This window comes from Anas acuta, chromosome 6 (genome assembly GCF_963932015.1).
Source record: "Anas acuta chromosome 6, bAnaAcu1.1, whole genome shotgun sequence".
NCBI lineage: Eukaryota > Metazoa > Chordata > Aves > Anseriformes > Anatidae > Anas > Anas acuta.
In genome coordinates this window covers 26840517-26866104 of record NC_088984.1, presented here as the reverse complement: position 1 = coordinate 26866104, position 25588 = coordinate 26840517, and the positions used below count along the sequence as shown (strand labels likewise).

Genomic DNA, 25588 nt, shown 5'->3' with positions numbered 1-25588 from the left:
AATTAAACAAGTATATTTATTGTCTATCAACAAAAAGCATCAAGAACAACATTAACAGACTGTTCGGGCTATCAGTATTTAAAAAGCAGCTACAACATTACTCTGATTTTCTAAAGCATATACGAAAGAAGAAGAATTAATGAATTTAGAAGCTTTTAAATAACAGAAATTCTGGTGCTACATGCCATTGAAGCTTAAATAAGGAAAACTGAATGACACTGATTTACTTCATTTTAATAGCTGGTCTTTATGAATGATAACACTAGCTAAACTAAAGATAAAAAACATTCTTAAAAAGTTTTATTTAAAACCTTTCAGTACAGTTGTCTTGCTCCCACACTGTTTGAAAATGTAGCATTCATAATCAAAATATTAATTCTGATATCATGTCATCTGAATTCCAACAAGCATATTGAATCCATTGCTTCTGCAATTACTATAACTTGATGAATTAGCAAAACATGTAAATACTCTTTAACCATGCAAAGCATTATTTCAACTTTGCATCTTGTTTAATGAGTTATTCAGATTCTGAATGAAATTCCCTAATAGACTCTATTGTGCACAATTTAATCGAAGTATTACACAAAAAGCAATCACTATGTATTTACTTTTCCATCAGTGAAAGAATACACGTAACATGCTTTTTAACAACTAAATTGTGATCATCTTTCTTGCACAAGCAGCTTTTCAAACTTTTTAAGTTTGCTGTGCAATTGAGGAAATTACTGTTTGTTCTCTGTTGTTTTCACTCTTATAAACAAATCAACCCCTTCTAGAAAACACATTATTTTTTGTCGAGATCTCACTTCTTTGCATCCATATCAGGAAACAATCCTTTATTTATTCAAATCTAAAAAGGATTACAAGATACTGCAGCAGCTTAGGATGCAGTCCTTATTTGACCTCCTAAACTAACTGCATGTATAGTTTCTGAAGTTATAATTAAGCCTTTATGACATTAATGTGACCTCAGGAGCAATACTGTTGTTTCTAAATAAATCAATTCAGAGAAGATCCCCTGGGAAGTTTGAATCAAGTTACTGCAGCACGCAAAGGCAGTACTTTTGCTCAGTTTAAAGTTCCAGTATAATTTTCTAGTCAGATTCATGATTCAGCAACCGCAGTGCTCAATGCTAGTGCTGCAGCTAACAATTGCATGAGCTTGCCCAAATTCCAGAGGGGACTGGTTTTTTGCATCACTTAGCTTTTTTTTGCCCATTCTGCAGAGTACTGAGTCTCAATGAAATGAAACCACTTTCTTAGCATGCTACATGAAACAATTTCTTCATTTCAGTAGAATACCGAAAAGTATATGACAATAATTATATTGCAATGTCCTTGTTTTATTTTGTCCTCATCTATGACGTAGTTTTGGGATTCTCTAAAGCAAGGACAAAATAATCAATGAGACATCTAGTATTTGAACAAACAAGTCCCACTCTGCTGAAGGCATAAATGCAACTATTCAAGGTTCACTCTAAATTGAGATGTATTTCATATATAATAAACTCAGAACAAATAATGCAGCATTTAGATCAGCTATGAAATACGTCATTCCTTGAAAATGCATTTTATAATCTTCCTATGAACATACAAGTCTTCATTTTGTTAATATAACAAAAAAATTATTCTGATTTCCCTAATGCTAAACTATCTTACATAACTTTATCTCTTTGTCTTTGGATCAATAGTTTATTGGCATTGAATTCAATTTAGGAGACAGTTTGACAAATTAAATTAATTGGAAGTCAAGTAATATGCTGTTTTTGTAGTAACTCCAGAGGTTAAGGTTTCAGTTTGTTTTCCTTTTTTGTTTCCCAACTGTATAATTCTTGCAAAGAAAAGTCACTGCAAGTTGTTTGTTTGTAAGTCTTAGATTTTCATTATCTCTTTCCCTTTCAATTTCTACTAAGGATACATAAATAATTCATGAAGACTACCCTACATTTTACAAGGCGTAACTGTTCTGGAACTACCTGGATCATCTAAATTACTACCACCTATCACTGCCTACTTCCCGCCCCCACCACACAGGTCTCCTTCGTTGCACAATTCTTTTCTGGTGTTTTAAGAACTCTTGCAAATCTTTTTTTTTTCTCCTTTTTTTCTTTTATTTTTTTCCTTTCTTTTCTGGCATAATTCCCTCAGAAAGACCATTCTGACACATTTTAAGAGCACAATACCTTAGAAAACTTTGGTTTTCCATCTTCATAGTGAATCTCCACATAATTGGAAGATAACAAATCACTGTCAAAAAAAAAAAAAAAAGAAAATAGCAAGATGAGAAAAATCCAGATAGTCTATACTGTTATGTAGATGTTTTAGTTAAAATCTTCAAACTATTTTTTCTTTCCTTGTAAATTAGTTTAAAAAATAAAACTCAGGCAGCTTGTGTCCAGCAAAGAGTTTGATTACGCACTGGGAGTCAGAGTTTGTTTCAGAAGGAGAAATTTCATTCTGCAATCCAATCCTGTTTTAGATTTAGAATAATCTTATCAGCACTTAAAATATGTATTAAAAAAAAAAATCCAATGACTTTAGAACTTTTCTTGCTGCCAGTAATTATTACTAACAAAACATGTGCTTAGTTCATTATTGTTTTCAAAAACATTTTATATTTGACCTAAAAATCACAATACATACAATCATACATACATACAATCAAAAATCACAATCATACAATATATGCAAGAGTGGACAGATAAATATGTGTTTGTCCTGAAGACCTCATTTGCACATCTGCAAAAACTTAAAAAGTACTACCCCCTTTCTCCGTTTTACTTTTTCTAAAAAAAAAAAAAAAAAAAAAAAAAAAAAAACCTACACTGTAAATAACTTACAATTTTTTATTTTTATTTTTTTGGAAGTAAGATTATCTAACCTGTGAAAATCCATGGATCATTTCAATGTCCCATTCACCTCTCACCCAGTTAAAATCAGGATTGCAGCACAGTAGCCTCAGGACAGCAAAACGATTAAACATGTTAACTGTGGCATCATCTTATATGGAAGATAAACATACTACTTAATGTGGTCCAGGTTTCTCAGCACTTTTCAGGCCTCTAAGAGCAGAGCCTGTACACTTACAAATAAAAAAAAAAATCATGAAAGGGTCTGCTAGTGACACAGATATGAAAAATATTGCTGCTATGAATAAAAAATATCATCATTATGGAAGCCTGGTCTGACAAAATAGTTGTAATGGGAATTCATGACTAACAACAACTTATAATAATAGGTATCTCAAACTGAGATTAGGCTATTAGCAATCCTGATAAAACAGTAACTCAGGGACTACTGGCTCATAAAATCGTTTCTTCGTGCTGCATTTATCAGGCATTATACTTATCAGAGAAGCTCCTGCAGAGGTCAGTTACCAGTGGTTCTCTTAAAAGCCCCTTTTGATGGCACTGAGAGACCACAGTATGGGCACTCCATGCCTGCAACTCCAACAGCAATAGCTATGAATAATAATTGAAGTCTCATCATTTGTCTTAACCTTCATTTTGATATCAGTATTTAACAGATATACGTTTAAAGTGCTGATATAAAAATAACTTTAGCTGCATAAAATCATTTCTTACTTTCTCTATATACATCACGGTAAGCTATACATTTTCTGTGAGAAAATGAAAACACTTTATAAATAGTGCAAGTCCATAACCTCAATACAAACATTCATGACATTTAATGTGGCAAGGCTTGAAGCTTCTAAAAAGGATTACATATACAAAGCATTGAAACCGAAGAGTGTTGATAATATCCTTTTCTTCTTTGTCTTTTTCATGATTATTATAACAAATATAAGGACTGCTTTCCTCAACTACTTAACAGGGTAATTTGGACAAGGCTGGAAGTAACTGACACAGGTAGGAAAATGGAAAATTCTGACAAGATGTAAATTAAATAAAAAATATATATACATATTATGAGGATGTTTAAACCCTAGTACTATACTCAACTAGAAACAGCCTTGATCAACTGGATTCAGCTGGACTGGACATTCCCGCTTCAACCTCAGTTATTCTGTGTTTTTAATTGTTGTGCTTTGCTCAGTCTCATCACAGCCCACTGCAATCTCATACAGCAGATGAGGTTAACCTCATGAGGTGAGGTTGAACAGACACACAAGAATAAATATGCTATTCTTTTAAGTTGCATTCACATAGCTATACATAAGCTTTCCTCAGCTGGAAGTTGAAGTCTTAAAGCTAGTTTCTTAAACTTTGTCTGATAAGCTAGTACTGCTTGAGAAGGCCAGTTACAAACCTGAAGATTACTAGCACTTTGCTTACTTAGACTCAGATTTTTACAGTCACTTCTGCCTGAATCCACAGAGGTCTTCTGGCTTCTTCAAACCAACACCAGAATCCAGTTTTATCTACCAGTTTCCAAATCAAGCACGTACACACTCTCTCCCCTCGTCGTTTATCTTCTTCTAGCAACCTTACATGAGCGATCTCAGAACTGCTTTCAGTGCTTTCCAGTACTTTTGGCATCTTTAAGATTTCCAGTGAGTGGATTCCCACTGGGTCTACTGACTCACAACTAACTGTGGTTTAATTTGAGGATTTGTCCCTTTGATTTGTCCCACTTCACATAGTGTAAGAGCTGCTCAGAAGTTCTTTTATCCACCCTTCGCAGAATCTATCCAGACTTCAGCACTCTTTTCCCAGATTTTGGTTGGGCTACTGTTGTAATTTAATTGTTTCCTTCTCCATTCTTCAACTTCTCACTACCTTCAACTGTAAAGGTAATAAACAGAGTTCTACACGATAGGGTATCCAACATGACATGCTTATGGTAGAATATTCCTATCTGTATCTTACGTGCATAAAGCAAAGATGCAGCAGACAGCGGCTTTTCCAGCAAACACTTCACTTTTGCCACCACTGACTTTACAACTCCACTGCCTTGTGGATCTGCTAGATACCAAGTATTATCAACAAAATTCTCTGTGCTGAGCGAATTCCCTCCAAAGAATGTCAGGGCCTGCTACTCACAACGTAATTCCCAAATGCCAAGGGGGGCATACTCTGAGAAGAGGAGAGAAAAAAAAAAAAATCCAGAATAACTTTCAAACATTTTTCCCAACACGAAAGACAGACACACAAAAGAACACTGTAATAAAGGCCTGGAATATATCATTTAAAAGCTCATGTGTCCTAGGAATAAGATACAGAACTCATGCATAAAGTAGAGGTCTCCACATAACAAAATAATAATGCTTCTTTATCATTGACAGAATAACTAAATTTGCTTCTGAAAGGCAGCTCTGAATTTTAGAAAATATGTATTGTGCCTAATCTACACTGGACTGTGTTTTGTCACCTTTCACATCCACACTGGACTGTGTTTTGTCACCTGTCAGTTGATCCATTTACATTTTGGTTCAGCAGAAATGCAACTGGTACAGCAAATTTGTTTTTTCAACATTATGAGTATTGGAAACCATGAACATTAACAAAAACAATTGTGTAAGTTGTGATCACATCAGACAAAGGCATATTTAGACTAGTACCATGTTAGTACATCTTAGTAATAAGCACTTATATCACATTACAATACAAAATTAGACATGGTTCATGAATTCATTAAAAAAAAAAAAAAAAAAAAAAGTTGTGCCTACCATGTCCTTTGCTAGAGTTCCTTCCACCCTTCCTTGTTTGCCCTAGATTAACTGTTTTTATTGAGCTGTCCTGCATCACTACCTTTTCTACCAGAGTCATGCTGAGAGATGGCTTTAGACATAAGCAAAATAAGCAGCAAACAGAAATGCTATTCCGGCAGTTGTCTTCTTCAAAGACACAGGCCAGCTGTTAAAGCAGCATAAGCTTGCTGAAGAGCTCATATCCACTTCCCTGGCACAACGTTTCACTGCTGCTGCTGCCAATAGCAGGACAACTGCAGTGTGAGAAATGCCTTACCTCAGCTGACATCTAACTATCCTAGCGGAAAAAAATAATAAATGACTGGGCTAGGTAAACATCATGAAGTTACTTTTTAGAAATTTCATACACAAGTAACTAATGTTAGTTTCCAGGCAGCTAATATGCAGCATGTAGAAAAATCTGAGTACAGAGGAATTATCATTCTCACATACTTCTTAAATTTCCTTTATACTAACCTACCAATCAATGATTTTCTAAAGTATTGTGAAATGCTTCAAGCTCAGAAGCAGCATCTCAGCAATCCAGTTTAGAAACATCTTGTGAACCATGTAACAGAATACACATCAAATGTTTTTGACCATTTATTTGACAGATATAGGTTAGTAGCACATACATACATGTATGTGAAAAGAAACTTGGAGCTTTCTACAGCGTTTGGTTACATCATCAAGATGCTGTCATCAAATGAACTGGCCATCTACAGCCTTGTTTCAGTTATCAGTTTCAATTATATCTACAAACCTTGTTGAAAAAAAAAACAAAACACCCGTTCTTATGTTAATGTATTATTAACATAAGTTCCTAGTATCTATTTACAATAAACTTCACGTGGCTGCTGCCTTTGAAACTCCTGTGACCGGACTATCTTCAAGGCGTAATTATATTGGAAATATATATATTTTTTTTAAATGCAAAAAAGGATTCACTACTTTTCTTACATCATCTTGAAGGAGCTGAAAAATCAAAATATGACACCATAGACTAAACGTGTCTGCTTAAAAACAATTAGAAGTAACACCTGATGATTTAGGCATATAGGTCAATTTCTTCAGTTATGGAATGAAAGAAAGCCTCCACTCTACTACTAACATCATAATGATTCTGTAACAGTAAATAGCACACATTTAAAAATCACTTCATGCACAGTCTGGCTTTATGTTCTGTGTGTGTTTTTGTTTGGCTTGTCTTTCAGATAAAAAATAAAAAACTGACAAATATGGTAAGCTGAAATTCCCTAGGTAATATTTTAGGTGTTCAGTTTTGCTGTTTTGTTTTTAATTCCTCAAGTGGGGAAATATCTCCTGAACGTACTAACAGGAAAGCTGCATGTTCTGACTCTTACAGAAAAGTACAGAAAATGCTACATACTATTTTACTAGATCAATCTGCCTCCCCCAGTTAAAGAAACCCTGAATCTGTTCAAAGGAGTTCAGAAAACAATTTGCAATCCTCTAGTTAGGAACTTCTAGAGATACCTTCTGTCCTAAAACCTTCTAGCTCAGAATGGAGCATGCTATATTTTAATGGCTACCTCAATAAGCATTTTTAAAGTAGGAGCTTGAAGAATTCTTCAGAATATTAAGGCCAGTATCTTGCTCAGTTTCTACCAGGATTTCCCTTTACCACAGCACCAACGATCATACCACTTTAAAAAGTGCTACTTGAAAGGATCTGAATAAATGAAATGCTGGACAACATTACAGAAGGTATGAGGACTGTGTTATGGAAAATACTTCAATGTAATTCACTACGACAGTCTTCCTAGAAGAGCAATTGACAAAATAAAGATTTTATTTAAACAACTGTTCAAGTTCATTCAATACTGCATTTTAATTGATCCCTTTCTTCCATAGCCAGCTGGGAATCAGGTAATTTTGAATTATCAATATGAATTTTATTATCCTGTAACATAAAGCTGAGGGATGCCATCTTTGCCAGAATGACCTCATTCAATGGTAATTGGATTTGCCAAAGCCTCCTTCAATTTAAAACAAGCTTTTTCTGCACACAGAAAAACTTGGGTTTCTTTTCCTCTTACTGAATTCACTAAATGATCTACATGCTCTATTCCTCTGTATCCATTGAAAACAGTCCGATTTAAACCAACTCTTATTACAAAGGAAAAATCCAACTGGATGCCAAGCATGAATTTTAAATTTATTTTAGTTCTACTACTAAAACTAGAAAAGTAAGTTTATTTATAGAGGTTGACTTGACTGGCTTCAGATTAGATAAATGACTATAGCAGAATCAGAGATTCCTTCTAGTACTCCAGCAAACTAAAAGTTTATTTTGGTTCCCTTAATCCATGCTCCCATATTGAACTACTTTGTAACTTTACTTGTAACTTTAGCTTTGTCTTTGGATCAAGTCGGGTAAGAGCCTGCCATACAGGCTCTTAGGAGCTAGTGTGACAAACCAGATGTAGAGCATAAGCAGGCTTTACACTAGCTCCAAAGGCAAAGATTTCAGCCTGGTTATAGAAAAATTGGAGATCCCAGTAATTCACTTCAGCATAGAGAGCTAGCAGACAAGTCTGGACCATCCCACAAAACAGTGAAAAATTTGCAAGGCTAGAAAGATAATTCTTGAGCACTGCCACACTACAGTGGTTACATGTAAGCAAAGAGTACAAGGACATAGCCTTTTCCCCCTAAAACACAACAAGACAGGCAAAGGCACAGTAAGTTGTTTGACAGCAAAAACACACGTGTAGCAATTTTGGGGTGTGTTTTCTCAGCATGCAGTGTCTGTGACACTAGGGTTTCCTAAACCAGAGTTAGTATCATTGTTTTTAATGGCTCTCAGTAGACGTCTTCTCTGTCTTTGTAATTCTTTAAAATTCATGTAAATGGTTTAATACGTCACATTAGTCTACAATATTTTAATTTTGTGTTTTGTGAAAAGCACCTGCTTTATTTGATGTCTGTAGGTGTTACACTGGAAGAGGCAATAAACATCATCCTCCTGCCAGGTAGAATTTTGTAACATTCTGTAACATCTTATTTCCTCATACGTACTCTTCCAATGCCCTGAGCTTCTTGACCCTAACAATCCACCAGTCCAATGGCTGTGGTCACATCTCAGCTGACAGCTATTTGATACCCAGCTTAGAAGGGTGTGATATCCACACTTGATTAATTCCAGAATAAAGAACACACATAAAAAAGTCTTTTCACTCTTAAAATGTCAAACAAGAAGGATAACATTTACAACACCAATGTCTGCATTTTAATAAGACAAACAGCATGCATGTCCTCTCAGATTTTTGTTTCTTTAAGCCAAATTATTTAAGGTATCCCTTCTCAGAAGCTTCCACTATGTTCCATGCATGAACATACTTCCCAGGAGCACTTAAAATAAAGTGGAACTTCTAACAGAAACGAGCCTATCCTGAGTTTCCTACAGTTCTGTTGAAACAAGCTATACTGTCTGTAAAGTTATTGATAGACTTTCATTGCACAGCAAGCACAGGGGCATTAATTACTCCAGGGAAATCTAAAACTTGAATGCTTGTAAGTCAGGCACTCTAACATTAATTTATATGGCTGCAGTTATAAGTCCTCTTCTGTAAAACTCATACAGAAACAAATGCACACACACATTTTCATTTTATAGATATTGGCCAAAGAGAAATGGATGAGATAAAGAAAAATGAGATAAGGAAAACATTTAAAAGACTGATCTGGAAAGTTCTAGAAGAAATGAAAGAGGAGCTGAAAATACTGCTGATAAACATTCGAGAAATTGAGCTAAGAGTGCAGCCTCTTGGTATGTGGCAGGATTGGTACTACCTCCCACTGAACTTCTGGAATAGTGACTAAGTAAAACACAAGACTATGCACATTAGTGAACATATAAAAGCTCATGCATACATAATATTATAAATACACATTTTTATCATAGCCTTAATGACAGGATGGAACAGAATAGCTGAAGAGAATCATGCTAAACACATACACAGAATTAGAGAAACAAAATATTAAGGAGAGAATAACGGAAATATTGCTTACAATTTATGTTTCTAGTCTGCAGCTGAATACAATAATTGAAAATTAAGTTTCTCCACATTATGAGGCATTTCTAACTCTTGCAAAGACAGCAGAAACTTTTTTTCACATTACTGTGTGTTGAAAAACATGGGGAGTTTCTAGCGTCAGCCTCCAACACTTTTTACATGCGGAATACCCACTGAAGCAAGTAACTGAATAGGTTGCCTCCAGTTCTGGGAGTTGGAAATGAGGCAGTAAAGCTGCTACCTGCAGCTCAGACTCAAGACCAGATACTCACATGAGTACACACACTTTGTTTTAAAATCCTAACACTGACTTATTTGCACCTCATCTGTAACAGAAATTTGTTAAAAGCAGGCTAAACTTGCCACAGTAATACTATCATATTTAATTTATGCAGCTCATGTATCTCATAGGATCCATTTAACACCCTAAGCCTTTAAGAAAATGTTATAAATATTTGAAGTTTCCTTCTGGAAAAGTTATGACTAGTTTTCGAATTTCCAATTTAAAAAAAAAAAAGAACAGAATAGATTCACAAAAAATCCAGTTACTGGCTTCCTTTTTGAAATTCTGCTAACAACGTTATCTGCTCTGTGACTGTTCTCCAATGTCATTCAGCCTTTCAGAAACACATACAAAAGACAACACACCATTTACAAGTGTAAAACTGGTGGATAATATTGGCTGCAACATGTTGGCTGTAATGCTGCTTCTCACATAATAAGGAATGACTGCTCACACTAATCATCATATTTTAATGTCTCAAATATTTAAGTCATATTACAGTCAAATGTTTTTTTTCAGTTCATGCCAAAGATGCCAGATTTTTTTTTCATATAATCTCTTCATTGGGAAAAAATATATGGAAATTTAGATGGACTTCTACAGAAAAAAGAAAGCAAATCTGAAAAATATGACCTACTCCCCCATCCCACCCCTAAATCTTGAAGGAAGTTAGTTTTGAACGGGAAAGGTGGAAAGTCTTTGTTTTTTACATTCTGTTTCTGTCAGCTCTGGTACTGAATTTCCCATTTCTTTTTTGTGCCACAACCTTTAGAATGAATCCCTGTAGGTGAAGGTTCCCAGAGCAGGAGACTCCGTTATTCAGAGGCTTGTGCTAGACCATGAGACAAAAACCCCTGTTTCTGTGACAAAGACAATATAGCCAACTGCCCTCATCACTAAAAAACGGGAAGCAGACATTTTTAACTCATTTAACTCATTTTTAACTCAAAAAATGAGAAATTGTTCAGATATACCAGAATCATTGATTACACAAATGCATTGTTTAAACTAGTTGACTGTGGATAAAAATGTTGTGTTGTGTTTTTTTTTTTTCCAACTACTGAACATACTTTTAAAGTGTTCTGTTTTGTTGTTGTTGCTTTTTCCTTTAAGACAGCAGAAAAGTTCAATGCCAGCAGCAGCTGCAAATATACTTTCATAGAACAGTTTGGTTTAGAAGGGACCTTACAGATCATCTAATTCCACTCCCCTACCATGGGCAGGGATACCTTGCCCTAGACCAGGTTGCCCAGGGCCCCATCCAACCTGGCCTTGAACACCTCCAGGGATGGGACATCCACAGCTTTCCTGGGCAACCCCTGTGCCTCGCCACACTCTTGAGTGAAGAATTTCTTCCTTGTATCTAATCTAAATGTACCCTCTTTCAGTTTAAAACTATTACCCATTGTCTTATCGCTACATGTCCTTGTAAAGAGTTCCTCTCCAGCTCTCCTGCAGGCCCCCTTTAGGTACTAGAAAGCTCCTTTAAGGTCTACCTATAGCCTTTTCTTCTCCAGCTCTCCTGCAGGCCCCCTTTAGGTACTAGAAAGCTGCTTTAAGGTCTACCTGTAGCCTTTTCTTCTCCAGCTCCCTCAGCCTGTCTTCATGGGGAGGTGCTCCAGCCCTCTGATCATCCTTGTGGCCCTCCTCTGGACTTGTTCTAGTTTGTCCATGTCCTTCTTGTGCTGAGGGTCTCAGAGCCGAACACAGTGCTCCAGTGGGGTCTCACAAGAGCAGGGGAGATACATCTCCCTTGACCTAATGGTCATATTTCTATACAGCCCAAAATACAATTGAATTTTATGCAATACTATAGATAATTTTATCTGTCTGGCATTTAGTACTGATTTTATGTTTCTACTTTATTCGTAAACTTCATGGGTGCAAATTTTCAGTAGCACAAAAACTTTCTTACATTTTTTAGAGAAACATAGCTCCCCATCTTCAGCTAGGGATATAAACAGAGGCAATACAAACAACTAAACCAACAACGATCTGCATTACAAGTCAGATCTTCCAGACTGGAGAATTATATGAAATTGGTGTTTACCTTACAAGGAAACAGACTCTAGGCTGTACCTTTCAGTACAGCCAAACCACTAAGATTCCCACATCATTAGGAACTTCATGATGATAGCGTCAACAGTATGGTTTCCAAATCATTGAAGATGAGCCAGTCATATAAATACTTACAATATTCCTACATGCCTTGAACAACTAAAGTAATATTTACATTACAGTTCATCGATATATATTAAAAACAAAGCAAAAAATCCACACCTTTCAAACACTAATTCTACCGGAATCTCTCTATAAATAGATTTATAAATAGTACATAAGTCACTCACATCTACACACATCTGGTCTTTGCCCTTTCAAGTAAATGCTTTGCTGTCCTAAATCAATCTGAGAAGACAAGCAAGTAAAACAGCAAAAATGATGGCAAACATCTCCAGTCACTGTCCAATATACTAACTATGTTATACCATGGTATAAATAGAAATGATGTAGACCAACTTGCATCACTTTCTGTAACATTATTCATGGTAATCTCTCTTCTACAATATTTCCATGCTTACTGCATTTACAATATGGGAACTAAATTACTGATAGCCATCATCATTTCTCTACTACATATGAAGCATGTTTACTGTATTTTACTGTGATTTATGATGTTACTACACACCGGTTCAGAAACAGTAGGTAGCAAAAGTCAATCATTCTGCAATTGCTTCTGTTGCCTCAAAGCATGAAGAAAAATACCATAGACAGAATACACAGAAAATGCTAGTCCTTTATTATTAATCATCGGGGTGTTTTTTTATTACTGGAAATTAAATTTTAACAGCTGGCAATGTAATTATAGTTGAACTATACATTTTAAATTCATAGTTATAAAAATATATTAATACATACTTAGTAATCATAAAGATCATTTACAAATGTAAGAGTAAATATAAGTTTCAAATATTTTGCATTTTCACTGTCAGGTTTAGGCTTCTGAAGCCCAAGATACTGCTTTATATATTTCATCTTTAGGTACCATTATTCTTTCTGAGAGATAAGAGTTTAAAGGTACAGTACAGATGTCAGTAAGGGTAACATCTACCTTGCTTAAAATAGACTAAATGTTATTTTGTATTAATAAACTTGGACAACAGCATAATTTTCCATAGACCTTGGAATTTCATGTGCTATGACCTTGTATCATAAGTTGAAGACAATTAGAACAGAAAAGAAAGAAACCTGAAATTGTTCACTTACTTATTCAAAGTGAGGTCAAGGATGAATTTGGAGCCAAAGGCCTCAATCTGGAAACTTGCCTGGGACAGATGTACAGCCTGTAAACATGAACACATAACAGTATTATAGAGCTTTGCAGAACACTAAGTTATTAAAAGAATCACTGCAACAAGTATTTTTAACAAACAACTGCAAAAAGCAAAGTTATGGAAAAAAATGCTTATTTTCATGAATTGCATCAGTAAAATTTTTGCCCTTGCACCAAATTCACATTCAAAAGGATTTGCCTTTTTAGACAGCACAGGAAAAAAGAGAAGTACCTGAAATAGCACCTGAAAAGAGTACTTTCAAATATACACATCCATTCCTCACAAAAACAAACAAAAATGTAGCTTCATATAAATGTCTGTATTTCGCCATAGCCAGATGGCTATGTAACAAAATAATAAGTAACAGAGTACACTGTTCATTTAATTATGTTATTGCATTCATTCACTTTAAAAGGCCTGAAATAATTAAAGCATTTGTGATACAAAGCTTCAAGTAAGAAAATCAGAGCAAAGCTTGTATTACATGTTATGAAAGACTTATTTCAAAGTAATCCCTTCACAATTAAAGGCTTTATATTTGGCATTGTAACCAAGCCAATGTATAGAAGACTGATGCTGCTCAACATAAAAAAATAAAGTTAACTAGTCTCATATAGGCAGTTAACTTGAAGGATTTTCATTTTTTCTCAAATATATTAATCACGTGCTTTATTCTTTTCTATACTGTTGTAAATGAAAGCAAAGATGCTTAAAACGTGTTCAGCTGTTTTCCAGAAAAAAAAAAGATAGTCAAACAGTTTATTTTTGTGAAGACAGTGTTTCAACAGAGTAAAACAGGTCAGATTATCAATAACGTGCTTTATGAACTGCTTTAGAACTGATACTACCAGTGATCCCAAACACTCTACTTACAGAAGTTGAACAAAACAGTAACATCAAAAGTGACTATATTCCTTTTCCAAAGTTAGCTTAGAAAAAAATATATACTCTTTTTCTTTTCAGTTTGATCCTGGTGCAGCGTTTCTTTCACCTCCCCTAACAGACTTAGTATGACTTGGAATACTTTTTTTTTTTTTCCTCTCCAAACACTTTTTAGGACAGTAGCAGTATCAAGACTAAATAATTACCTGTAAGTAACAGATATCAAGTAATTTGTTTTCCTAAGTATCTTTTCTGGTTTTGTCACTACTATTGTTCTGACAGCCAATTACAAATCAAGTAACTAAACAAAACTCTTGAATATATTTCCTTTCAGAAAGATTAACCAATGTTTCAACATACTTCACTGATTAAGGATGCTGAAGCATCAAGAATTGACATTATCACCTAAAAAAATAAAACCCATTTCGACAGTACTTGTGGCATGTTGGTAATAATGTCTTCAACTCCTGAAATATGAAAATCCTTAAACTTCAGCACAAGATATCACAGATACCAAAAATTGCATGTACATAAAAGAAACTATATAACCTAAAGACTGGGTACTCCATCTAGGGCTATGAAATCCAAACAACGAGTTCTGGTTCCCAAAAGACCTTGACCCAGCAACTGGAGGCTGGGAGACCAGTCTAGGAAGTAGCACTCCATGAATGTTACACCCATACATCCACCCCTGCTACTGATTGCTCTTAGGGACAGCTAGGTGGATGTCCAGTCTGATCTGCTATAGCTTTTCTTTTGTCCAATCAAGCCCATTTGGTGACACGTGCATAATAACCTTTCTTGTCATTTCTAAACCATCAAATTTTTTTTGTCTTTCCAAAATTTAAAGTTACTTAAAGGAACTTGTATTCTCAGTTTATAGTAATACCAGAAAAAGATCATCCTGTAGTATGAGATGCAATAATAATGTTATTTCTGAAAACAATTGCTTCTGTATAAAAACACACCCTTGCTATCCATTACTGTATGTCACTTACAATAGATGTAGTTTCTTACATATAAGCAATTACTGAAAAGCAACTGACGGTAATTTGCTACTCTGCCGTAGGGCACGTCCTCCACCAAACTCAGCTCAAACCATTGGTTATAAAAAGAACATGAGATTTTAAATCCTTGCTGCTTAGCAAAAACACTGCTTTGAATTCAGGTGAACGTGATACTCTACTGCTGCAGTGAAATAGAGACCTTGTTAATCCAGTTTAATAACGTATACCCACCCATGAAAGCCATAAGCCTAAAATCAGATAAAAGTAATGAAACTAAAATGTTTCATCCTGAAACTGACATTTTTTCCTATAACAAGTTAGCAGAAAGCCACCAGTGAGTTGTCACCAGGTGTTTTAGCTATTAATATTGCCATGTATCATCATGATGGCAAGAAATATTTCAAAAAATTATCCATGGAATTCTGCTACACATCCTGATCATTTCACAGTATTCTCTTATCAGCTACCTTGTAATGCAATGACTAAAGTATAATCTGAAATATGGGCTTCTTCTGACTCACACAGAAACATAAATTCAAACAAGAATATAAAGTAGATTAGTATACACTTTGAAGAATATACGGACTAGATATTACGCCATGTGTACTCATATGAAAGATACTACCCATCATCTTTCTGTACCACTTCCATACGTACAGCTGTGCACACCTGCATGAGCATTCTTTACTTATGTATGCAGGTGACCAAGTACCTTTGTACATGTTTATTATATAAAAACCTCTGCAGAGGTTCCTGCTTTGACAGCTGTGGGCTGCTCCAACTGCAAAGCAGCAAAATTACATGAAGTTTTTCTGCAGCAAAGACTTACTAATCAAGTACAGCAGAGTGAGTTAAGGAAGGGCGTGAATCTTTAAACATCTTCCTGCACTCAAATCCAAATTAAAAAAAACAAAAAACAAAACTGTTCTTCACTGTTCCAGATGCTAGGATTACTAGTGTTGCCACTAGTAATATATAAAAACGTATTCGATATAGTATCAAAAGACAAAGCACACAAAATCATCAATTTGCAAGTACTGTAAATGGAAGCCGCACCATAGAAAATTCAGAAAAAAAATGCAAATGTCAGCTGAATTACTACAAGGACTCTCCAACAGTCTATTAAACTCATAGACATAATCTATATGAAGTTCATTCATTAATTTGATCAGCTTTCATTACATGAGGATTAAAAGTGAAGACTTATCCTAAGATAGGAAAAGGGAATAAAATTAATGCATAGGACTTCTCTCTGTATTTCATTAAGACCTCACATGATCACTCAGAGGTTATTAACCATACATAATCTTTCATCTTTCACAAAACAGGCCTGCTTTTTCTTCAATACCACCTCTTTTACTATGTTCTTTTCATTTCATCTTAAGAATGCTTTCCCTCTCAATTTGAGCACACTACATACTAAAGTTGCATAAGACGCTCCGAGACCTACTAGTCTTCAAAACCTTTAAAACAAGGTAACATGGAATTAAGCCTGACAGGAACATCATCGTAATTTGAGTGACGAACAGCTAAGCTGAACAGAAGCACAAGTGGAGTGTTCACCCCAAGGAAAATAGCACAAAATGAACTTGGGGGGGAGGGGTGGTATAACTGTCCTGTCTTTGCAGTCAAAACTACTATAACATTTCTTTCAGTTGTTAGGGTCTTAAAAACCCTTTCCTTCTGAAAATTACACTAACAGTGTAGAATTATTAAGACAAAATACATTGCTTCCTTATGAATTATGATAACTTACAATTTCCAGTAATTCAAAAAGTTAGGAACTGCCCAGCAGATACAGCTTTCCTTCATAAGTGTATCATTCAAGCTATTTTCCACTCAAAATTTGGTATGATTGCCCTGAGTTGTTTTTCTCTACCAATTCCATTTTTGTGAGATCATATCCAATGTTGTGAGATTTCTCCCTCTGCTGGCCACCGTAAGGGTTTGCTCCTGGCATTCTGTGACAAATCATGACCCATGTAGTCTTCCCACTAGGTCCTAGCAATCTGGTATATGCAGACTATGAAAACATATGAAAGCAGTCCTCTGGTTCAATTAAGAGCTTATCAAAAGGCTACATCCATCTGCAAAAGTCGACAAAGGAGCAGAATGCAGATAACTCAAAGCTCTTCAGCAAGTTTCAGGATTCTTGCAAGCTTCTTTAGTGGATTATTATAAGCAGGTGCTCATTTATTTTATTTTATTTTTAGCATTTCAACTAAAAATAACTTCAGAAGAAATCAAAGAAAACAGCTAACTTTAACTATGAGGAAACTGAGGTGCATAGATTTTAGTGTCTTCAAGTACCAAGTATCCAAAATATATTTTAGAGCATAAAGAGAAAAGAGTTTATACACTAGAACTCTGTCTGCCTTGGAGAGACACCATTTCACATAGTCAAAACTATGCTGAATGTTCATTCTTGTCAACAGCAGGAAAAATCTTGGAAGACCAAGAAAGAATGAGAGAGGTTCTACCCACGGTTTAGATCACATATGCTCTCTTATAACAGTATGTTCACCAAATTCAAAAGTAGAAAGGGGATAAAGAAGATCAGCATTAAAAAATATATAAAATAATAATTAAATTTTGGATTCTCCAGTGTACTGTTTTATTCTCCAGCCCTTCAATTCTCCATATGTAAAGAAGGTTGCAGATCCTTACTTTTAGGAAGAGGCTTTTAAAGAAAAACAAATTTTATTTCGATTATTCTCATATTTTTATAGCTTTCCTTCTTTCTTCACGTGCATACATAACTTCCTGTACCACTCTGCTCTCCGTAGTGATTCAGCATTTCTGAGGCATTCAAGCCTAATCCCACAAACTATCCACATGGTTTATATTCTTCTGGCCACAATAATGAGGTGCCACTGAAAGGGGGTCCACTGAATAGTATACATAGTTAGGGAGTATATCCACATCATGTGCCTATAAATGAGACCATTAAGGTTGATAACAAAATTCATCTTAAAGGATGTATGGTTCCAAAAATATTAGTATTTTAATTCCACTTCTGCCCAATGTATATAAGGTCATCAAATTTGTCTTTATGTTTTTCCCCCACGTGCAAACAATGAATCCTAAATATAGATTTATTTCTTTACCCAGCTACAAAGGTATTTCTGCTATTTCTTTTCATTAGCAGTGTGGGAGGCAGCAAAATCTCACATCAGGATTTACTACAATATAGCATTTATTTCAATTCTGGGAAAGGATAAAAGCAAGTACTAAAAAGTCCATCCCCTATTCACGTCTGTCCTCTTCCCCCAAATCATCAAATCCCCCCCCATGCACATCTTTCACAAGCCAATTGCTTTCTATTTTCTTTGTGGGTTGTCTTCCTTTGTAATCAGGGAAATAAAAATCTGCCTAGGATGTAAGAGGTGATTAGAGTGAATGTTCAACAGAACAAAATAAACAAAATATTGATTAGCATCTTATTATTGGTGAAACAGACGGAAGAGCAAAGACTTCATTGCAAAGAAAGACATGAGCTGGGGGCGGAGAGGAATTGGGGGTGAAGGGGAAGCCCCTTGTGGTGCTCTGAGAGCAGAAGATAAAACAAAACAAAAAAAATCCAGGCAAGGAATATAAACAACCCTCTCCTTCAATTAAATGGATCAAAGCAATATAAGTTTCATGCCAGAAGAATGAAGTCAACATAATGTCAGTTTCCATGAAGACCCAACTTTAAGAACCCTTCTCTGGGAAGAACTGCAGTGTTAGCAATGCCTAGGCTTAAAATGGACACTGAGTGGAAAGATCCACTTTACACAAGGCTCAGCACCATGCATACTCAAGGAAATCAATACCAATTCTGTCAGCGCTGATTTCTGCAGAGCTTTACCCCAACAGGTAGAGAGATATGGTAGGACGCAGGAAGGATAGACAACAGCAGCAATGTTCTTGTGGAAATGCTGGGCAAGTTAAGAGACTGGCAGGCATTCCCCTCTGTGGATTTCCAAGAAAATCCTCACATAGAAACATGGAAAAAGCACTGTTCCCAAAACCAGGTCTCCAACCATTAGTAAATCGCTTTCTTCCCATATCGCTCTCTAAAGAAGGGACAAAGAAAATCCCCAGTGTACAAGTTTATTGAAAAGAATGGTCTTGCTTCACAGGCAACTCCCCAGGGGTCAGGGGATAAGCCTGTACTTTCCCCCAAAGAAAGGAAATACTAACACCATTATAGTGAACAGCTTTAGGAGAGAAGATACGATTTCAAAGAACTTACGCTTTTCCCATGGTTTTAATGTTTGTATAAACAGCACATTCTCTCAGCATGAGCAATGAGAGGGTAAGGAAGGAAAGAAGGTTGTTTTGTTTAATGTATCACTAATGTTGCTTATTCCTTCCTAAATAACATCTGAGACCTTTTCAACTGCTCTGCAAGCCAAAATCATGCATGTTTCAAAAAGGTTAGGGTGCTATTTCTGAAGGTAGTACTCTTTTAAGTAACTTCATTTTCCAACAATGGGACAGCTTTTCTGTTCCATCCATAGCAATCTGGTATATTTAGATGTACCCAAAGGCACATCTGAATAAGTTAAAAAGCCATCTTTCTTCTCATCAAAATATTGAAACTATACAACAGCTTATTTCAAAGACTATACAGTAACTCCATGTTAATTTCACATAATCAATATCAACAAAAGCATACATGATGCATAATAAATCCTTTTCTGAAAATTTCAAAAGAACTGAAAATTTTCTTGGTAAGAGCTTCCCTATAGTTAAGTCTTTCAGTAATATCTTAAACACTTATCTGCTTTGCTGTCTCTCTTTTCTACCATGGCAGCATACAAACCTTCTCTACCTTCACTTTGCTTTTTTTTTTTCCAACCTGCTGTAAGAAATTATTTTTTAAAACATAAATTTATAAAAATATAATGGAATAATTTTAGGGGGCAACTTGTAAGTAACATAGATTAGAAAAGGTTTACCTCTTCACCAAGTTATCACACAAAACCAAAATCATTTAGTCCATACAATTTCAGAAAATTTGTTTTGATATTTATTATCTTTATCTGTACAAAATAAAACACTAGCTCTCCCACCTCAAAAACAAACAAACAAACAAACAAACAGCAATAGGTATTCAGATTTTGACACACACTGTTAACACTTTACAGTGGTCTTCACCGGCCATACAATGGCAGAAAATCAATACTGCATTTATTAGTGAGTGCATCATGTACTCAATGTCAAGTAACTCATGCTTTAAGATCAGGATTCTAAAGAAAATCCCTATACAAACATTTCTCCAGAATGGAGTTATTTTGGAAGAAGCATTTTGCTGATGACAGTATAACATAAGTCAAGCCACTGGAATATACACTGGTAAGACAAGCCAGCCTTGCATAATTCCCATTCATTTTTATCTACAGCTCAGGTTCTGAACCATTCTGAAATCTAAAATAACTGTTTTTAATTAAAGCAAGGGAAATGGCATTCCTGTTTAATTACATATCCTATTTTAATGCCTAAAACTGGTGGTGAGGACCAACACTAAGTCTTGAAGATCTGCAAAATTCAAACACAGTTGCACATCACTTTTTTTTTTTTTCCCTGAATTCTGCAGATAAGGCTCTTTTTATCCTACCTTATTGTGTTTCTGCTGGTGCCTTGCCCTAGTATCCAGGATGTGGTAAGGGGTTTCAGAGTCCTTGTTGATGTAATAGATTAGTCTTGAAGGCAGTGTAATTTCTTTCTGGATTGCACTGCTGTAGCTGTTATTTTTACTGCTGCTGCTGCTGCTTTTATTCTGTTGAAATGTACTCTCTTCATCTGCCAGGACTCCCTCTATACTGCCTGCTGTTTCATTCCAATGCAGGTCTGAGAAAGAAAGATATGCCAGCCATAAATTATATGGCAGAATATGTTTATTTCCATAAAAAAGCAACATACTTAGCTTGCAGTATTCTAATATTTCATTAATCACTCAAGCAAACAAAAAGACAGCTTATTCACGGAGAGAGATCTGATTCATTTTTCACACACAAAATGGTTTCAGAAATAACATTACTTATTTAAGCGCATGTATATTTTCACATACAGTCGTGGATTATAAATATTTTAATGCCTTTCAATCACCAAGAGGAAAAAACCTTAATGGATATGTAGTTAGCTAGCAAGGAAAGATGTAGGGGATAAGTTCTCTTCCCTCTCAGAAGACGTATACACACAGAAAAAAATACATATACATACACACACGCCTGTAGAAAGGCTAAGGATACTTCCCATATTCCCAAGACAAACCGAATTGCGAGTTCATGCACTCTGAATGCTAATCCATTCTCTTTACATAATGGGAAGTTTTCTACTCTTAACTTTGACAAGAGCCCTTTTCCTCAGTGGCACCTTGTCAGATGAAATCCTGCATCCTTCCTCGTTAAAATGTCAAAACGCACCCAACCAACGTGCAATGTAAAATTGACAGCAACGACTCGCAAAACGACAATATCCAGCATTCCACGTTATCATTATCGCTCAGAAGCGAATAACCGAAACGCGCACACAAAATCCGGCCCCAAACAAGTTAGCTTCCCAGCCAGACGCGCACCCCGCGGCACACCAAACCCACCTATGCTCGCCTGCTTTTTGTCGCATACCTCACCGGCCTGTTTCTCCTCACGCCACCCTCCACCTAAACCACTGCAGCACCAGCCCCAGAAGAGCGGAGGCAGGGAAATCTGACATTTTTCTCCGTTGTTATTTTTTTTTTTTTTTTAATAAGCAAGCGAAGGAAACCTTATCCGAGCCCCGGGCTTCCAGACGCCGGAGCGGGCACGTACACAAAGCTGAAAGGGGCGGAGGAAGAAAGGGCTCGGCGGCAGCGCGCTTCACAGGGGCTCAGTGGCCGGGGGAGAGGCAGAGGGGTCGGTAGGGGCGCGGAGGGGCCGCAGACGGACGGACGGACGCCCCGCCATACCCACCGGCGGCGGCCGGGGGGCACGAGGAGCCGCGGAGCAGCAGCAGGAGCAGCAGCAGCCGGACGAGGCGGCCGAGGAGCGGCAGGAGCGCGGGGCGGCAGGCGGCGGCGGGGAGGCGGCGGCCGCAGCAGCGGGGCTGCCGCGGGGCGATGCTGCCGGGCGGCTTCATGGCTCATAGCGCCCCGGGGGGCGGCCGGCCGGGGCGGGGCGGGGGGCAGCGCGGAGCTCCGGCCCCCAGCGGGCAGCGCCTGAGGGGCTGAGGGGAGGGGGGGGAGGGCAGAGGCGGCTCCCGCCCGTCTGGCTCCTCGCGCCGCCGTTACGGGCGGCCGTTACCCGTTACCTCAGCGCGAGGGCGGGCGGCGCGCGCGCACCTTCGCCGCTTCTCCCCCCCTCTCCCATACCCGCCCTTTCCCCCACGCGCGCGCGCCGCCAACCGCCAAGCCCAGGGCGGGCGCACGCGCGCCGCGCGGTCGCTGTCCGTTGTGCTGCTGCCCTTCCCCCCGCCTCGGGAGCCACCGCCATGAGGCAGAAATAACAGCACCGACACCCTCAGGGCGCAGCTTCAGGAGGCTGGAGGAAAGCTAAGCCGTGTGTTCGGCATCGCTGTTGATTTCTCCTCAAAGCAGTTTAGAGACCGAGCTCTTAGCACGCGTTTTGCCCACAGATTTCTCCAACAGCCCAGAATAGATGCGTTTTATTTTGGTGCAGGTCTCCCTGCTGAGGAAATAAAGATGTTTCTCTTTTTTTTTTTTTTTGCCTGGCTGTTCCTTTTTATTTATGTCATTCCTTCAAAGCAGAGCCATCTGAGTACCACACCGCTTTACAAAAAGACAAGCTTTCCCTGCTTCACCTAATTTTTCTTTAGAGCCCAGCCAGCACTAACTGGCTTTGTATCACTAAATTAATTATCATTATTGCTAGTTTAAAAAGAATAAGCAGTTTGACAAATCATTGATTGCTATGCAGACTAGCTTATAGCAGTAGGTTTTTTGTTTGTTTGTTTTTTAGAAAACCGTTCTGCATCTGCACATGCTGCTTACCTCACGCTGGTCAGCCAGGTGCTGCTTGTGGAAGCTCAGAATCCAGGCACGTAATGGCGGAGAGCACCGAGCCACGGGATGACCTGGGGTGAGAAATGACAGGAAACTCCTTAGGGTTTCTGCTGGCTGGGCCTAGGGAGAAACCTATACCCATTTTCTGTATAAAATTGGCATTCCTCAACGCCCATTTGCCCCAGACACTTTTCATGCAGTCCATCTAGCCCAGATATCCATCATTAAATATCACTGGAACCTTTCAACCAACAGCAGCTCCTCATTTATCCCCATAAACATGTAAACATACCAAAGGACCAGTTATGTCAGTGCACCTAGATCCAAAATAAATAAGTACAGTCAAAACATATCTTAGAATCGAAGAGTAGGCCATACAGTTAAAAATTTAAATTCAGAAACTAACTTTAACCGCAAGACAACAAAAAGAAACACAAGTCTAACAACAACAAATGCTATTCTTCAAACTATCATTTCTTATTTTTACTATCCAGATTCAGTGGTGAAAATGGGGTGAAAAAAGCAACAATTACCTCTTCCTACAAAGGTTGGTTACCACAAATACTTTCTAGAGCCCTTTTGACTCAAGCAGAAGTCTGCAGCAGAAGCAATCACGTAGCACCATTTCAAGCAGGCATGCTCAGTCTCCCAGGTGCTGATCATGATGTAGCTCAAGCTGCATTTTATAAAACTTAAAAAGCTTCAGGTGGGCATGTGCAGTTCAGGAACATAATCAGCTCCAGATGAAATACTCCACTAAGTGCCTCCACAGGTGCCTTTTTTATTTAACCTGCTTTCATCTTTGAAAGACCTTATGAAGTAATCTCAAATAGATTGCACTGCAGATGTCCGAAAGCAAAATATCAAAAGCATGGATTATCATGGTAACATCTGTTTCCAATGAAATAAATTGGAACCTCTGAGTCAGCGACATGCAGGAAAATGCTGATAGCCAGTGCTTCTGAGAAAAATGTGTATTACGCAAGGTACACACATACTTGCAATCTGGGTGATAAATAAATCTTACATCACAGCTGCAGACTGTTGTCCAGAGCTTTTATATTCATTGCTTGTTTATCAGGATGGGGGTCAGTGAACGTGTGGAATGAAACTGTGTAATGTTGCAATTCAAATCATAAGGCTTCAGATGCAAAACTGCTGATAGTAGTCTTGGCTATTTGTACTTGTCAGCTAGTCAGGAAGTATCAGTCTAGGCTCTGTTACCTCAGTGGTAAAAGACACAGCTTTTCAACGCAATCTAATCTCTTTTTCCAGCATCTCCTGAAATAAAAGAAAAAAAAAAGTAAAGTGTCACTGTATCGCTTGACTTGGAAAAGTCTCTATATAGAATATGTTTTTAATGAACTTGCTCCTTACCCAAGGCATAAATAATATTGGTCTTCCTGACTGAGTATTCCAGGATTGTGTCTTACTGAGATATGAAGAAAATTTCTGGATTTCAACATCAGTGAGACAACCTACTTTCAAATATCTAACGCTTATTTCAAGAATCCTGTTAGGTCCTGTAACAAAGGGGTCTGCGGAGTATTCCTGGATATTGCTCACAGACACAAGCTATTTCCTGGTTTAATAGAAAGAGAAATATTTCTCTTGTAGATGGAATATGAAGGAGAGAAGTTCAGGAGGTACAAACATAGATGACTGATTTATCAAGCAGTAAGCCTTAGCCAGTGTTCTCACACCATTCTTGCAATCAAGTTAATGATAGCGATGATCATTACAGAAGAGGAAACTGGAATCTCAAATATTCAGCTCAATGGGGAGCTTCCAAGCAAAGAAGGACTTCAGAAGTTACTTCTGTAATAGCAATGATACCAACCAGCAGTTTAAGACTGTCCTCGGGTGACCGAAGGGTACAGCACCACAGGGTGCAGGCAGTACAAGCAGCAGAATAGAAGCAGCCATTGCTGAACTGTGCCATCAGGCGAGTGCATTTCTCAGGTGTGGTTATGTCTTACTTGTACGTGCCTGCAGCACTACCAGGCGCAGCCATAGGCTGCACAAAAACTGGACAACGTGATAGATCTGTGAAAGAGATTTCCTTTTGATTGGCAGGAGCACATAAATCAGCCAGTGCTGTAAACGATATAACAAATATAAGAGTCCTGAGCAGGAGGGGTACCAAGCACACTGCAGGCCTAAAAAGCAATATTTACACACGGGCACTGAGTAACAGTAGAACCTCATAGCTGACACATAACTAATCCACACAAACCTCTAATGTGCACGCAAAAGAAGGCAGTAGCCAGTCTCTGTTTCCCAGCACGGGACTAACAGCTAAGACAAAGCTGTGCTGAAACTTCATGCAGCTCATGTTTCATTACTTTCATAAAATACACTACAGCACATATAAAAATATCGTGTGCAGTGTAAGTATGAATAA

At 37.4% G+C, this 25588-nt stretch overlaps 2 protein-coding genes across 13 annotated transcripts in view; both read right to left on the bottom strand.

Moving 5' to 3' along the window:
* The window catches only part of ADAM23 (ADAM metallopeptidase domain 23), a 73664-nt gene extending 51081 nt beyond the window's left edge, over window positions 1-22583 (bottom strand). For 7 of the 12 annotated variants that reach the window (XR_011097677.1, XR_011097678.1, XR_011097679.1 and 4 more), the window contains exons 1-4: window positions 22136-22578; window positions 20803-21035; window positions 13241-13317; window positions 2187-2250 (exon numbers count right to left, since the gene is read on the bottom strand). Coding sequence is in view for 9 of the 12 variants with exons in the window: in XM_068685956.1 (XP_068542057.1) it covers window positions 2187-2250; window positions 13241-13317; window positions 20803-21035; window positions 22136-22301 (540 nt within the window). In the remaining 3 variants the exon portion in view is untranslated. Of the gene's footprint in view, window positions 1-2186; window positions 2251-2884; window positions 2961-13240; window positions 13318-20802; window positions 21036-22135 lie in introns of those variants that run through there. The other 5 variants (XM_068685951.1, XM_068685950.1, XM_068685953.1 and 2 more) reach the window with 5 other exon arrangements.
* Window positions 22584-22720: 137 nt separating this feature from the next.
* ZDBF2 (zinc finger DBF-type containing 2) overlaps window positions 22721-25588 on the bottom strand; it is a 37236-nt gene continuing 34368 nt past the window's right edge. The window contains exons 9-11 of the mRNA XM_068685941.1: window positions 24212-24465; window positions 23173-23255; window positions 22721-22849 (exon numbers count right to left, since the gene is read on the bottom strand). Coding sequence (XP_068542042.1) covers window positions 24433-24465 — 33 coding nt within the window. The 3' untranslated portion in view covers window positions 22721-22849; window positions 23173-23255; window positions 24212-24432. The remainder of the gene's footprint in view (window positions 22850-23172; window positions 23256-24211; window positions 24466-25588) is intronic.